This window comes from Branchiostoma belcheri, unplaced genomic scaffold (genome assembly GCF_001625305.1).
Source record: "Branchiostoma belcheri isolate BF01 breed outbred unplaced genomic scaffold, Haploidv18h27 scaffold1, whole genome shotgun sequence".
Taxonomy (NCBI): domain Eukaryota; kingdom Metazoa; phylum Chordata; class Leptocardii; order Amphioxiformes; family Branchiostomatidae; genus Branchiostoma; species Branchiostoma belcheri.
Window position 1 is genome coordinate 4,363,567 of NW_017802379.1, and position 16,622 is coordinate 4,380,188.

General features: G+C 41.9%; 3 protein-coding genes across 6 annotated transcripts; 2 read left to right on the plus strand and 1 right to left on the minus strand.

The window, feature by feature from the left end:
• The first annotated feature begins 121 nt into the window (after window positions 1-121).
• Window positions 122-1,540, plus strand: LOC109467578. The gene is made up of 2 exons (XM_019765600.1): window positions 122-392; window positions 911-1,540. The coding sequence occupies exons 1-2, from the start codon at window positions 226-228 to the stop codon at window positions 1,068-1,070; spliced, it is 327 nt and encodes a 108-aa protein (XP_019621159.1). The 5' UTR covers window positions 122-225; the 3' UTR covers window positions 1,071-1,540.
• Window positions 1,541-2,896: 1,356 nt separating this feature from the next.
• Window positions 2,897-4,263, plus strand: LOC109466394. The gene is made up of 2 exons (XM_019764111.1): window positions 2,897-3,208; window positions 3,345-4,263. Exons 1-2 carry the CDS (start codon window positions 2,991-2,993, stop codon window positions 3,568-3,570), a joined length of 444 nt encoding a protein of 147 aa, XP_019619670.1. The 5' UTR covers window positions 2,897-2,990; the 3' UTR covers window positions 3,571-4,263.
• Window positions 4,262-15,565, minus strand: LOC109466363 (major vault protein-like). 4 transcript variants are annotated; one of them, XM_019764094.1, is made up of 20 exons: window positions 15,481-15,565; window positions 13,353-13,539; window positions 12,374-12,569; window positions 11,512-11,635; window positions 11,130-11,261; window positions 10,755-10,849; window positions 10,444-10,569; window positions 10,075-10,185; window positions 9,662-9,787; window positions 8,758-8,919; window positions 8,404-8,505; window positions 7,774-7,941; window positions 7,259-7,395; window positions 6,770-6,967; window positions 6,428-6,566; window positions 6,162-6,226; window positions 5,754-6,017; window positions 5,323-5,449; window positions 4,899-5,087; window positions 4,262-4,773 (listed from the first exon to the last, which is right to left on the minus strand). In XM_019764094.1, exons 2-20 carry the CDS (start codon window positions 13,508-13,510, stop codon window positions 4,609-4,611), a joined length of 2,784 nt encoding a protein of 927 aa, XP_019619653.1. In that variant the 5' UTR covers window positions 13,511-13,539; window positions 15,481-15,565; the 3' UTR covers window positions 4,262-4,608. The 4 variants fall into 4 exon arrangements, with proteins under 4 accessions (XP_019619653.1, XP_019619637.1, XP_019619645.1 ...); XM_019764078.1 differs by lacking the exon at window positions 15,481-15,565 and adding an exon at window positions 13,759-13,872 and having other exon boundaries at window positions 4,313-4,773; XM_019764086.1 differs by lacking the exon at window positions 15,481-15,565 and adding an exon at window positions 13,724-13,831 and having other exon boundaries at window positions 4,313-4,773.
• Window positions 15,566-16,622: the final 1,057 nt, after the last annotated feature.

Below are 16,622 nucleotides of genomic sequence, written 5' to 3' on the forward strand. Positions count from 1 at the left end.
GGTATCATGTTTCAAGTAGTTTAGTTATTCTGGAATGAAGTTGCGTGAGTGCGAACAGTGGAAATATGTATTACACAGTAATGACAACTGTCCATTCCTACAAAAACGTATTGAACCGGCCTTTTATGACGTTGTATGAGTCATTCTGTGACGGAGGAAAACGTTTCTGACAGTGACAATGAAAACAAAATGAAAACACGCTAGTGCTCTAATAGGATCTAAAACATGGGTTCCTTCCCGTCAAAGAGTAAAAAGAAAGAAGAGAAGCAAGGAAAGAATCAATCCCCGAAAAGTACGCCGGAAGAAGTTCGGCGCAAGGTACCCAGACGGACGGCCAGGAGAGCGTCGGCCGTGCCGGGGCTGGACACGATTCGGGACGATCCTGATGAAGAGTAGGTTTTTCACGTTCAGGCTGTTCCATGCATGTGGCCTATATGTGTGGCATTTGCATTTAGTTAGTGTTCCTAGTTCTACACCCATCCTCAGCGACACCAAGGGCCTTGGCTTGCATAAAAAAGCCCATGAACCCGTCTGGATCTTCTAACTTTTCAGCCTGTACATCGTAATTAGTGGGAGCCTGACAAAGGCTCCCAGGTCCCTTCCTCTCTGTTGGCTAATGCTATAGAACTAGCTGTAGCTAGGGCTGTTGTGTTTAAAAGCGTCCTCTAAATTCACAGCAGTCTTGTGCTTTGTTGCCCCACTTTTGAGCCATAGTGTTGCGGGTTCGAACCCCATCCTAGCGTTAGTGTTCTGAGAACCGATTTGCAAGGTAAGGGTTAGAGATCCTTGGAGGGGCTAAGCCAGAGATACCTTGTTAAACACATCAAGAACTAACCTCATATCAAAATGCACGTTAGCATCGCACCAGACTAAGCAGAGTATAACCAAGCATACCGACATTGTCTCACAGAGACGCCGGTAGCTGGGTCTTCGGCGGCGGCTCATCGGAGAGGGCGAACATTAACATCCCTGACGTCACGGAGGGGGCGGACGTCTCCGACTGGAGCAGATCATCAGATCATAGCATCACACCGGACATTCCTACATCTAGATCATCAGAACAGGTCTAGGGAGGGAACCAGACAAAACTGTACCGTTCCAGTATGACAGAACTGGATAGGAACTGTTAGTTTGTGTGCACCTATCTTATTTTCTTGCCCATGGTACACAGAATCCAAAACTGATGCGATTTATGGTTTAGACTATGTAAAGATCCGTCAGCAAATATCAGAATGCTTTTTTAAACGGTACTATAATGCCACTGTCTATCTTCAATATTGGTCAGCTGAGCTGAGAAGGATACAACTTTTTACATTTTTCGGTACGCGGTGGGAACATTTGTCTCGAGCCATTGTACACGTTGTGCCCCGTGCAATTATTAGACATCAATGAATCAGTGTATGTGAATATGATGTAGTAGGAAGAGTTAAAAAGGAAACCTGAAAACGAACTGATTGAGTGTTAAACACCTTTCTTTTGTCGGCATCTTGTCGGCACATGGACGTCTTGAAGACCAGTAAATGTCAGTCATCTACGCACATCCCAGTCTTGTGTTTTCGGGGGCCAAAGTCAGTTACTAGTATTTAGTTAGCGCATGTGTCTATGAACCAGTTGAAGTGACTTATTGGTGTATGGGGAATGAATTTCCGTACCTTCATATTCAACCGTCATTGTATGCAACAAAACATAACTTCCAATTGGAGCCTCACATATGTCATTACCGGGCAGTTTACTCACCAATTCACGAAGCAGCGTTTGGCAGACATCGTCACAGAGGAGGCAGTAATGTGTAGGAATCAAACTTGATTCCATCCTTCACTAGCCTCCCATTTCTTGCCCAGGTGGGGCACTGTCATGACTGGTCTCCGTCCACAATGGCATCAGTGTTCTAGCGTGCCATTGAACATAAAGAGACCCCTAATGGTTAGGGCAGGATTACATTCTTTCTAGTAGATAAAATCAATGAATGTACAATACATGTCCTTCGTTACTTCATATCAAGCACTTCAGATATACTAGTAAATGCGATGTCCTTGCATCAGGGGCCATTGCTACAGAAATACCACCGTCGAAAATCCATTTCAATTTGTCAATACAGATGGGCCTAATCTAAATGACAATATTGTACACATTGTACGGTTTGCACCTAGATTGTAGTCATGTCACCACTAATAGCTAGGTCAAATCGGTATCAGTTGAACTTGAATCTCACGTTTTATCGTATACCAGTCCCACTGGCATTTCAACAGTGCGAGCCAGATGTAAAGTTAGTTTCAAGATAAAACCAATCGAGTCAGTGATCATATCTAAGCTCTAATGTAACTGTAGTCCTAACAATAACTAATACATGTGCAACGGACTAGCGAGGAAGACAAATTCAGTTCTTACCCAGACAACTTTGTCGATCATGGAGCTGGAAATGATCTACCCAACTTTTGTGTGGAGCATAAAATGGCACACTTACTTCTGTTCTCACTGAGAAAGTCCAAACGTCATAGAAGTGAAAATGGTAACGTCATAAGATAAGATGACCACTAAATGCGGTGACCCTCCATTGACCGCAGATGACCCTCGTGTCCTCAACTGACCCCAAGAGCAACTGCCCTGCATGTTATCGTAGAACGCCACATCTAAATATAACGTTACGTTATGTTGTAGTAAACAAGTCCTTATTCTGTAAAATAACACTATGACAGTCACTATAATTTTTGCTGTAATGGGTTTTGCCAAGCACAACCATTCAGACATATCTCCAATGTGGTTGAATCTTCAACCATCTGAGATCACGAAGACTTTCAGCTTGAAATTTATTTTCGATTTCTACCAAACATACATCAACGTCACAAAGAAATATGACGAAACAGCGGAGCTATTCGCTTGACAGTGTAGCCTTGGTCAGAGCGCAACGCCCCCGAAGAAAAAGGGCGCCTCTCTTGAAGATTTAACATGGGCAGACTTGTCAACAAGCATCTTGCTGACACGTGATCAAAATGGGATGTACGATCTCAAAAAAAGCCTCTTCTATCCACCTGCTAAAACGGGCGGAAACAATTTCATACGGCCCAACGATCACCGTGGAAGACGACGACGATTTCACTATCTCTCCCCAAGAAGAGCTACAGAGGATGAACAGGGCCCGAAGACGGTCTCGCAGACGGTCTTCCATCGCTCCAGGGGTGGCCGCAATCGCCGAAGAACAAGAAGAAGGGTGCGAAAAAGAACTCCTTTCTTGTTGTTTCCTACGCTTTTTATAATAAGCAATTCTGACAATTCTTGGCTTCATTTTAGTTTTTCTTCTCTAAAATGGAAACAAACTACCGGTACAATTTTTATTCCCCATGCAGATCAGCAAGTGACCATGCTTTTGGCGGGAAGGGCCTTGTGGCTGGCCCGTTCTCTTCACCACGAGGCTCCATCTCACTAGACCCCGGCACAGGACCGCTAGTAGGAGCTGTCACTCCGGACTCGCTGAGACCGGACTTGCTGAGACCGGACTTGCTGAGACCGAAAGGGCCTACCGAACTCCCAAGGCTCTCAGAAGACTCACTGGACGAGGACGAGAGCTGGTGAAATGTTCAGGCCGTGGTTGGACAATGTTATTGCCACTGACTGTGATCATTTCTCATGGCAGAATTTATAGAGTATTATTATGACGTCACGATGAACATGTGATCAACAACTTCTGAGAACATATATCATAAAATTCATTTCATAAAGTTGCTTAACTTCTGTGAAGTTTTTATTTTCACAATATACAAAAACAGAATTGTAATCAAATGATGAACCCGCACGAAAAGGATCTTAGATGACTGGCAAAAGTGAAGAAAATCAGACCCACAAAAAGTACAAAATGGTGTCACTACAGTGCAAAAGGTAACACTGCGGAGCAATATTGCACAAAGAAGCAAGACAATGTAGCTTCTGAAACTATATCTGTAGCAGTACAGCAGTGTTCAATACATCTCTATACATGTCCTATAATTGTAATCTCAAGGTTTGCAATATAGAATCTACTTCTTCATTTGTGGAGTTTTCATCATGTACAGGAAAACGTTACAACAGTACCAAGCCAAAGTCAATTTGTTTTTGCATCAAACCTACAATCTTCAGTTGCTAATTCTATACAACCACAACCACCAAATCATGATAGAATATCAACAACACAATATAAGCCAGAATGGTGCATATCTTTTGTTTTTCATATCTTTTTGTCCCACCACTTTCCACCATAGAAACAAGATCACAGTATCTTAAAAAAAATACACCCTTTACCCCATCTTCTTTGGTAACTCATTTGCCCAGCATTTGCATTGTATATGTTGATTACAAGTAGTGTAAGTAGCACTTTAAATCTACAGTTATATTCTCTCCCCTACCCCATTAGCAGGGATTGCAGCTATACTGGCAAGGAAGGTCCCTTTCTGTTTTTAACACTTGAAATAGAACAATTTATAGTAATTCTTTGTGAAAGTAGAATCTACTTCCATTCAAGGAGCTTACAGGGAAAAGGTCTCCCTTGGTCCATTCTATGCAGTTGTCATTACTCTCCAAGGAGCACTACAGGTCTTATAAAAGATGGACTATTCGAAGATGGTTGAATTGAGCTTCCTAGTCTTCTGAGGAACCAGAGTCGCGGCGCACACGTGCAGGTGGGCCACTGGCTGCCCCACCCATGGCCCCGATCAGACCCCCGGCAGTGTTGAAGAGGTTGATGGGAGAAGAGCCATCTGTGATCAGGGTAGAGGTCAGACCCAGACCCTTCAGTAGTTTGACCTGTGGATGGGGAGATAACATCATTAGTGACATTGTAAATAATCATAGCATGTGTTAAAGGCATCAGGTGGTTTTTGTGAAACAAAACAGGACAACACATAGAGAAATATAAGAAAAACCCTGACCTGTAGCTCGGGCCCAGCCAGGGCGATAGACTGGATAGTCTGAGCACCAATGGCATCCACCTGGTTCTTGAACTTCTGTGTCTCGATGTCGGCCATTTCCCTTAGCTTGGCCACTTCCATGTCATTCTGCTCCCGCAAGTACTTTAGCTCAGCCTCACGTGCTGTGGTCAGGCGCTCAAGCTCAGATTCCTGTAGAATTAAGATGAGGTCAAGTTAAGTATATTCCCATGGCTGATATTTATTTTTGGACACAGGCATTTAAAAATCTATAGTCTTCTGAAAATGAGCAAATTCTAAATGACCATTGAAAAATAATTTTTCATTCCGGCATGAGATGTCATACAGAAAATCAAGTTTATGAAGCCTAATACAACAAGTTTGGGGCCTTGCCCAGTACGATATATAGATATAGAAGGGAACCTACAGCTTCAATCTTGGAGGCCTGTGCCTTGAGCTTGGCCTGCTCCACCGCCGCCTCTCCTTCGATCCTGGCAGCCTCGGCGCGAGACTGGGCCTCTGCTTTGGCCTGGCCTGTACTTTCCACTGCAGCACTGAAGAAGGAAGGAACCATAATCAAATTCAGTGAAGTTAACAGTCAGGCATTCGTGGAAAGACGAAATAAAATCTTACGAGTTAGTAGCACTTACTGTAGATGTTATATGAATGCAAGTTTGCACTTAGTGGATTCTTTGATGACCATAAATTGTATCATAAATGATAGTAAAAAGTGCAATATTTCATTCCAATTGGAGAAAAAGTCTCCTGTCTCTTGTTGTGTAAGGAGATTTCTAACTCTACAGTAATAACTGTAATTTCAATAATCAACACTCAATCAAAAGAGAGAATAGTCCAAACCTCTTGGCCTGCAGTTCCAGCAGGTCTCGGCGTGAATTCTCTGCTTCCGCCTCATCCTGGATCTTCTGACGCTCCAGCCGACCTTTGGCTTCCTGTTCCACGCGCTCGGCCTCGTGCCTGGCCGCAGCCTCCTGGGAGTTGGTGGTGATCTCGATGGCGAGGGTGACGGACTTCTGCAGCGAGTCTCGCGTGCGCTGGTCCACCGGCTCCACGGACTGGATATCTACACTGGTAATCACCAGGTTGTTCTGGGGGAACTGGAAACTGTAACAAACAGAGGGAAATGGTTAGTGATTATCACCAGGATATTTAAGGGGAACCTGAAACTGCAACACATCTTTATACAACAACTATCCAAAATAACCTCATAACTGTTGAAATGTGGAAAAGGTAAGGGAGGGTACTCACACATCGCGAACCTTGTTGTTCTCATCCAGACCAAATACCGATGCCCTGATGATACGAGCAGAGTTCTGGAATGACAAAATAATTTATTGAGATTACAATCAAGATTGTGATGAAAATTGCAATGGGAAGATCAGAAGAGTGAATAACATGCCCCTGAAGGCTAGGACCTGCTTTACCATGTGTCTAAACTTAAAACACTGCTAATTAATACCTGCCTACTGCAAAGTCAAATGTATGCAACCATACAAATCTACAGTGCATCTCACCTTGTGGAAATCATCAAACTGAACACCGGCAACAGCCCCACGGACACGGGAGGCCACAGCCTTGCAGGCGTCGCCAACAAAGTCGGGAACACTGAAAATCTTCTTGCCATCCTTCTCCTTGTCCTTGACATCAAAGTGCCTGGTGGTCACAAAGATGAATGAAGGAAAAAATGATAGGTAATGATACAGAAATGTCAAGCAAACATAACTTTTGTAAATCCAAACAAAATATTACTGTTGATGGTAGAGAAGGCCCAAACTGCTCCTATCAAACAACAGGGTTGGGTGTGAGTTGGAAAGTTCCATTCTACAGACAGGAGAGACAGGACATGAACCACCTACCAGTTGTAGCTCATCTGCAGCTGCAGACGGGCATGGTCGGCCGTTTCTATGGTGATGATATCGGTGCAGAAGTCGGGCCCGAGGAGCAGGCACAGGGACTTGATGACGTTGGGTCGCTTGGGCTTCCCGCCGGACAGACTGAGCTGGGTGAACTGTTCATCAGGTCCCAGCAGCACCAGTTCAGGCCCAAACACAACCCTGAAATGTACGGTTAATATAGGTCATTGTTTGTAACCTAGAGATTTAGCAATTCAACTTAAGGAATCAAGGAATATCAAACATCTGTGAACTGTTCCAACTGCAAAAGGAAAATTCTGCTTGACTGAATCAGAAATTCATATTTGCCATTTTGACATATTAGATATAATGCTTACATGTCTTTACTTGTAAGTTTGTACCAATATCCACTTGTGTTGAGACTTGTTTATTTGGTCTTGCTTCTTAATTCCACACTTTTCGAAAATAAAATCACGTAACCATCATACACACCTGGCTTTCTTCTCCTTGTAGTCGTAGATCTGGACAGCAGCGTTGTGAGGCACGCGGAAGGTCACGACCTTGGTTTTGTCCCGCGGCTGGTCCGAGCGGGGACGGGGCCCACGGTCACTTCGGTCCGCGAGTGGATCCTTAACGGACAAAATTCAGAACAGTTCAGGAATAGATTTCAGAGTATAGCTCTGTAACAGTGTAAGGAACCTTTTGAGTTTTATTCTTTGATTACAGAATGCCTAAGTCTACGTCTAGATCTGGCATATCCCCAAGTCCATCATACTGGTACAAATGTAATTTCACAAACTGTTGTGGACGTGTTATAAAGTGTGATGCAAGCATGTGCAGCTTTATTTCAGCTATATGGCTGCTACTAGCTTGAAGCTAATATAGCATGCATGCAGCAACAACAAGTAGAATGTGACTTTTCATGCAAATGCACAAATTGAGCAAATATGCCTAACTTAAACACATACAAGCTGTGAATGATGGTCACAGCAATTCCTAAGACTTACAAGATCCCCCAAATTAGTGTAGGCCTGGCAAGCCATGCCAAGTTCGGCAGGTCGGAACCGAGGCTGAGGCCTCTGCTGATTTTGAACTTGAACCTGTGGTAGAATGTCCTGTTCATCGGGGCATATGTTCATCATACTCCCAAATGCAGGCCTGCCTGTGTCTATCACCTATATAGTGGGGTAACAAAGGAATAAATTTGACTGGCATTAGAATGAATTAGCTCACCTGTGTTGGAGGGTGATATAATCAATGACAGCAGTATAAACCTTCTTTCCAATGCGAGTAAAATCCATTCACTGAGCATTACTAGAACTTTTGATGAGTGTATTTTACTCATGTTGGAAAGAAAATTTAAACTTTGATCAAAGATCTTGGATTAAAGGTAGAATTAGAATATTTAGCTGATTTGGTGTATCAAGGTTTTGATTCATTCCTTTGTGTCCCCACTTGTGCTCAGCATGTTACCTGGTTTTAAGAATGACCATCATCTTCACACATGTACATATGAAACTGCACAAGCCTTTTGAAGAACAGTCATGTTTGGGTTCCTGATATTTTGGTTGTCAATGCCTTTTCTTTATGCACCATTTTCCTCGAGTTTGAGTTTTCCAGTTTATGGATGTACCTACCAAGTTCTGTGTGAGGAGAGACTCCACCGCTGGCGGCAGCTGTTTCTCCCAACTCTCCTCATCCTGGTCCAACATGTAGGTCTGTCCACAGACCGCACGAACCTGCAAGGTCGAAGATAACAGGTTAAGGTCAAACTTTATGCTTCAGACATGCAAAACAGTCATGAATGGGAACTTCTTTTGCTGTATTCTATATTCAGATTATTACTACTACAAGAGACCTTGAAAACCTCAAAATATCATGATTTACAACAATGTGAAAAAGGTTTGCAGCATTTGAAGGCCTTTCAGTACCATGGACAGCAGGGTAGCTCTTTTAAACAACTAACCAAATGTAAAAACCAAATTGTTCACCTTGCCAGTTTTGATATTCCGGATGTAGATGCCCTCATTCTCGTCCAATGGGATGGCCTTCCTCTTCATCACCACGGTAACCTCCACGGGAGGGACGTACTCCTTCGGGCCGCGGATCATCCAGCGGTCACCAGGCTTCCGCTCAACTCCTCCGTCCTTCTGCTGCACAGAAAATTCCATGTTACATTAAATGTTATTTAGAGATGACAGCATGTCAAAGTGGTAGAGATTATAGTGCGGTAGAAGCATAGAAGTTGAGGGCGATAGATAGTGGCACAATAATCAAAAGCAGTGACTGGCATGGTTGAATGTGCACTCATAAGAGTTAGTTAATTCACAGCAAATATAGAATCCACAGAAAACATAGAATCCACAGCAATCTACAGGGGGCATATCTTAACAGCTTTTATATCCTTGAATCATCACTTGACACTGTTGTTCTAAGCAAATCCAAAGAATTCACTAAAGAATTGCTATTCAAAGTTCACCTGGCAGCTGTAAAAAAAAAACACCAGGCAATCAAAACCCTCAAAATTACCTTGCAGTTCATGCTAAACTTGACATACAAAAGAACACTATACAATCAAACAAAATTAGTTGCAATTGCCAAGAACCATGAGTTTTATTTTTCCATGCCCTCACACCGCAAACTCAAGCAAAGCTAGAGAGGTTCAGCTGCTGTAGTCACCAGTGTTTTCTGGGCACCAGGTTCAGACGACACTTCTTCAGCTTCTTCTTCATCATTCTAAGCAAAACAGACTCGCTATGAAATACCTCACAGGAAACCTTTTACTGAGGTGAAATCCTGACTAAAGTTCAGTCAAACATGAATTGGTGATCAGATGGGAAAATATTGTTTCTGACATATTTCTTTAATGCAAAAATAAACAATTGGTGTTCTTACAGCGTCCTTGTCCTTAAAGGCTTCATTAGCCTTAAGGATGAGTCCTTCATCCTCCTCCAAGATGTACATGGGCTGGATCCCGTCTTCAAGTGTCTCTCCTGGCTGCAGGAAGAAAGACTTCTCTCCCTGAAACAAACCCAAACACCTTTATTACATCCTTGATGAAAAGCGGGGCTCAATACGTAATTCCTTGCTTTTCCTTGAGTTGACAAACCCTGAACAGTAGTTCATTATGCACCTGAATTGGTCACCAAAAATCATGTTGGTTATAGAAGGATAGTTGGTATTGTTTCATTGTTGCTAACTTTTCCACAGACATACACAGGCTCACAGGCTCATAGCTAGTTAAGAGTTGCCAACATCATGAGCAATTCTTTGACTATCTGAAAAGATATAAAACTGTCAGTACTGACCTTGACGAGCTTCCGCTGGCCCAGCTGGGGTTTCCCATCCTCTCCTACAGGGTCTACAATCACGGCGTATTCACGGTTACTCAGGGTGGTGATGTTGATCACCCCAACAACCTGCAACATTAACATGGAAACTGAAGTTTAAAGATCTATTAGCTTGATTTTCATATTGTATGAAGGTTAGAATTCTAGTGTACATGCCAAATATCTAAATAACTATTTACCTACTAATTACTTTCTCAGCTTTTTCCCTTCAAAACTAGCCTTTAGGCAGGTTTGTTAGGCTCAATGATTGTGTTGATATTTGTACAGCCTCTGTTGTCAAGCATGCACTATAACTACAGTGAAAACGGTGTGTTCAGGGTCTTGTACCTCTTCATAAACATCAGGAATGTGCGTCTCTGTGTCCTCCATGGTGATGAGCCACTCCTCACCACTCTTCCTCGTCTGGTTCTTGAAGTCCTTGAAGGTCCTCAGTGCTCTCATGTGCAGGGCTTTCTGTAACAATTACACAGACAAACACATGGTCAGCGGTGTTATTAATCAAATTCTGGTATAGTGAAAGATGTCAAAGCAACAAAAACATACTTTGACGGAGATAGGTCAGGAAATGGGTGCAAAGGGGAAAGTTTGAAGGATAGTGTTTGCTAGGAAAATGGTTGAAAGGAGTGTTTCCTACACACCTTTTCTGTCAGGACATAGGCGTTCACCACATCCACAACCTCCTCATACGCACCGGGCAGATATGCTCCAACCTTCTTCACTACCCATTCCTCGCCTGAAGGGACAAAACAATTGTACATTAATTTTCAAATTACACACTGTTATCAGTAGGCTTTCATAGAAAAACTACTAGTATTACTGCAACATGTTAAACTTGTGACTCGTACATATTTTGTACAGCTATGTGTTGACAGAGACTCATCATACTTTAGATTGTGGCTTATATTTTGTGAAAAACTCAGATCATAATACCCACAGTAGTAGTCTTCATGCTTCATTTAAAATAAAAAAAATTTAACATTTTGTGCAAAAATGTCTTGAATCTTGAGATTCACCTGTGACCCTGTGGTTGCCATCCCGATCTTCTGTCTCCTTGCGCGCCCTCAGTTTGATGGCCTGGTTTGGCAGGATAACGGTCGCACGGACAGTCTCATCAACTACAACCTCCTTCCTTGGAATGTAGGTGCCTGTTCAGGGGCAAGAAAAGCAGTGTAAGACATAGTGGCATCTGTAGAAATTAAGTGTTAGAGATCTTAAAACAACGCGTTTTCAATCTTTGAATTTTTATGCAGGAATTGGTGATATTCAGCTTTGGGAGTGTGCCTGTGAACAATTTATAAAAACAAAAATATGCTTCTGGAATTTGTGAGTACTCTTGAGAGTGTATTGAGCAATGACACTACTAGCTCTATGTCACTAGAATCCAGAGTATCTCACCAGGCCCTTCAAACAGCCACTCATCTCCGGCCACTCTCTTCTGTCCAGTCTGGTCCTCAAAGTCCAGCACTGCCCGCAGCCTCAGGGCCGTGTCTGCAGAGACCACCTTCAGGGGTGTGACATTCTGGAAGGGGGATGGCAGTTTTAGAACAATGTATCTTTTAACCTGTATCTTGCTGAGGTAGCCGTTTGGCACCGAATTGGCATGACTACTTGGTTATGCAGCAAGAAGGTAATACATGCACTTGTATCTGCATCACAATTGTACAATATTTTTTTGAATCAAAGTGTAAACCTTAGTATAATTCAGAAATGAAAACTTTATCAACTCTGCAACTGATCTGCTGATCTGATATTATTATAGGGTTCCAAAATTTAATTAGCAAAGAAATGTTGTTATTGAATCTTGACAGTCCGAAGTAAGGATATTCTAGAATCTCTGTCTGGTAACCTTAATTACACATGACCATTTTGTGCAATACAACCTTTGGGAAGAGGACAAAGGGACATTCTACATTGTATATCATATCACAATTGATTTTATCACCCTTAATGTACTTTGAATCTTTACCCTTTCAACAGTAATCTAATAGTGGATCATACACTTCTATGTACCCAAAGTAGTTATGGTATTGCTGTAACAGTATACTACATGTACTAGATCATTTAGATAAAACCCAACTCAAATATATGTGTACATGTATTACTACATTGTGTATTCTAAGAACTGATGCTATCCTGCAACCTTAGAATTTAATGATAATTTTTTGTATTGCAATTGACTGGTAAAAGCTAAGTAAATACAAACAAAGGTTATGATATCTCCTCTTTAATGATCCCTTTGCAGAAACATGTCAGCCACCTGTTTGAGTGTTTCCCCCGGGTACAGCGGGAAGGGGTCCTGTGCCAGCCGGATCTCCAGGTCTGCGTGGACCAGCTTCACCTGTCCGCTGGTGTCGTACACAGGCGCGCCGTCCTCCCCGCGCACCACCGGGTTCTCCACCACGCAGTAGTGACGCGGCGGAACCGTGATCATCTTCTCTGGAGGCAGCACAACTCTGATGACAATTAACATATTTTACTTCAATGCCAAAGTCACAACTACACAGTAGCAAAGTAAAAAAAAACAACTGCCATACATTAGTGATCACCTCAAAAGGAAGCAATCTGGAGACAACAAAGCCATGTGAGCATAATTTTATTTTACTGACAATATTACCAGTTTCTTAATGAATTAGTAACTGGGTTTTCCAAGGCATAATTAAGTATCAGTTGTAAATGACTGATATGCAAAATATATGTTTACTTGGGATCTCTACTGGTTGAATTGCAGATCGGAGTCTCTACCCTAAAATATACATGTCATAACACATGTACATGTATATTGGAACTTTATAATGATTATGACAGGGTTTTGTCAGTGAGCAATTGTTCTTCATAGTAGTCCTTTAGTAACAAGGTTTTCTCAAGGTCTGAGAAAAACCAGTTCCCAAAAATGTCATTCATCAAATTCTATTAGCAAGATGGCATCGACTGCAGAACAATGTAATGTTATTACGCAATGAATTATTCAGTATGCGAATTCAAGCAACTCTTCAAAAAACCTTGGGTACCAAAATTTGAAGGTTATACCAAGAAGCTTTCAGTAATGTTTCTTATAGCTCTGGGTACACAATTCATGATCCTACATGTCCTTTACCTATATGTAGTTAGGAATGACATCTTGTGTAGTGCTCATTGTACTGATGACTCTTTCAATAAGTGGGCGTGTGCATGTTTGCCACTGGCTCTAGGGTTAATGTTGATTGTACTGTGGAGGTCTAAAGAGTAAAGTCACATACTTCTCATTGTCCTGTCGGATGTAGGTTTTGGGCCCAACCTCTGTCCTGGTGACGTTGAGGTTCTGGTCCAGCACGTGCATGTAGTAGAACGGCGGGATACGGAAGATGGACTCCTCCGAGTTCCCTCCCGTGAACCGACCCTGCTTTCTGTCCGTCATCGTTGCTGATTTTTGTCGAGACTATGATACTGTAAAAAAAAAAAGTAGAGGGATTTATTTTGTATGTGTGGTGTGAGCATATCAAATCGTGTAATGTAAAAAACAGTCACAATAAAACGTCTATATTTGTCAGGTATTGTCATGTCAAATGTTTGGCCATATTTAGTCTTAACGTTTCTGGCCAACATGGCTGGATGTCTGGCTAGTACATACCTCTGTCTCACCAAGATAGCCTTGTACTAACTGACCTGTATCTATCCAATGATGCTTGACCAACCTAATCTTTTCCCTGTTGCTGCAACTAAAGGAGGCCTGGAATGGCATGCACAAAGCCGTCCTTTTGTGTCTTTAACACAATCAGGTCCTGTGACCAGCGTACTCTACACAAAGGTGTGTGTGGGCGGGGCTTGCCTTTGCAAATAACAAATATCACCTGTTTGTCTTGTGGAACAGATAGGGCAAACATGGCTCAGTTTTTTACCTGTACCTGTTGTTGGATGTTTTTCAGCATAGAATGTCTTCCCAATGGTTGGTGTGAATGCTAACATTAGGAATATTCAGTATTTACAGTTGTAGACTAATAACGAGTGTAACATTATATGTATTACGGCTTGTCCTTGAAAATATGTACCAAACAGCCCATTAACATCCCAAACATATAAATCTACAGATAATTGACTTAGGGTTAATAAATACATAGGTTGGCAATCGTAAAACTGCTGTTCATCCTCTTTTATATCCTCCAATGGACATGACAAGCAAATTTACTGTTTTTAAATGATTTAAAAGCATGACAGTACAGATCACAACTGTATTGTCAGTTGTTTGATCAGTGAGCTTCAAAAACATTGCCCTTTACCAATAGATATATTTTAGTTTATAAGTTATTAAGGTTAAGAGAAATGATACCCTGGAATCCGATTTGCATATGAATAAGGGAGCATGTCAATGCCTCTTATCAGAATTAGTAACCACTGACATCATGAGCTAAGCTGGGTTGTGACATTTCAGTTTAAGCTTTAGTCCCGCACAACTGTCAAATTTTGTTGAGCTTGGGGGCCTTCAATGATTTTCTCAACACTGTCATTTTTCCCAACTTTTGTTGCTTTGCATCCCCAGTTGCATTGGCAATTAAGAATCATTACAATAAAATGTTATGACCAAAAATGCTTTATTCTTAAAATCATGCCTGCCTTTTAAGTTTGATTATCTCCTTTCTTGTGGAGTGAAGCACTTGAAAATTCCACAACAGTTTTCTGGTTGATTTTAAATGGTTCACAAAATGTAGCAGCTATTGCATAAACACATGCAACACCTTAAATCTCTCCAAGCAAATTGTCTGGCACAAAAAACATTTGACGCCACATCGTTTGACGTCATCAGGATTCAACTTGTTCAAGATAACTTCCTGATCCTGATAAGATCAAGATAACCTGAAAAATAATTGTACAGCTACAATAGGTGGATCGTTGAAAATATGCAATTTGTTGACTTTATGCACGTTGCTTGATTTTGAAAGTTGTTGGTGAAAAAAAAAAAGAATTCCCGTCAAGAAATAACCTGTGCTACTTAGTATTTAAAACTAACATCATACTTCACAACGAAACACATGTCATAAAGAAGGATTATTATACTTATAACAAATCAGCAGAATTCAGTGTAACAGACTGGTACGAAACAGGAACTATTCGCATTCAGCATGCTAGAGAGAAATGTACTACGTCCAAAAGTCTAATATCTAACCCAGTCTGTTCCTCTTTTACGTACATGAAGTCATGATCATCAAGATACAGAATAATCATGGTCGAGCAAGTCTGGAGTACATTTCGTATCCAGGAGGGTTTGCCACCAAACAATGCACGTTAGATCCACGTCCTATCTCAAGTAAGGACCTTAACTACCTTATGTCAATGCTACTGTAACGTCTACCGCAGAAATACGGCAAGGAGAGTAAGAAAACTTGCTCAAACCTGCAGCGTTTCAGCAGCTCAGCCCGTCCTAACACACCCCACAAGGAAGTAATATAGATACAGCTATGGGGGCGTGGCAGGTCATCTGCTACTGACCAATAGGAGTTTCTGATTTTGATCACATGGTTATAAGATCGTGGCGTCATTGGTCGAAGGGTTAATTGGGTTAAACCCCCGACACTGCTACGCAAGTGGTTTTGGGTTTGAGTCATCGACCTGAATAGAACTTGCAACTTGTTGTGCAACTCCTGCCAGCATGGCTGATGTTAACACTTCAACAAAACAGATTACATGTTGTCATCAAGAAAGAAAAGGAAACCTACGCATACATGTGCTATGATTGGGTGTCCAATTCATGAGCAGCATGGGTGTAAACAAAAACTGACATGTGGTTGCTAAGGGGCTATCTGCAGATGTGATGTTGTGTCCAGGATAATATGTGACTAACACAAAAGTAGCAAACTCTGCAAAACAATTTCAAGAGTTCAAATTTTAAAGGCATGCATTTCCCAGATAATTTCTTGTTTTATTATCAGTAATTAGGAAATGCAATATTACTCAGTAGTATCATGGTATGGTAAGAGCTGCAGCACTTATCATGTATTATGTACAGCTACATTGCCATGCATAAGTAACCTCCAGTTATACTTATTAAGTAAACCTGCACCCCACAATAGATACATGTGGTGAGTCATTTTTTTATGCTTATGCATTACAGTGACTGAACATGGCTATTGATTTTGCCTCCCAACATCTGCTTGCAGGATTGTCCCGGTGGCTCGATGCTCCCGCCGCATCAATCACACTCAAACATTGCAGGCCATCGCGAGCAGAACCAACTTCTACAGGCTCTCGTTCTTCCCCCGTACCATCAGGGAATGGAACGAACTTGAGCCTGGTGCGGTGGAGGCGGGGTCTCTCGCCCAGTTCAAATCTGAACTGGCGAGGACCCTGCTGCATTGAGTCACCCCATCATGTCTTGTATATATGTAAATATTACTAACGCACTAATGCACTTGTCCTGTCTTTAGCACACACAAAATCAGTTGTCTTATGTTCCTTTCTCAGTTATCCTTGTTTTTCCCTTTGTTTTTTTATGTACCGGGCACAATTGTTACTAACAATACTGCGTAACGACTGCC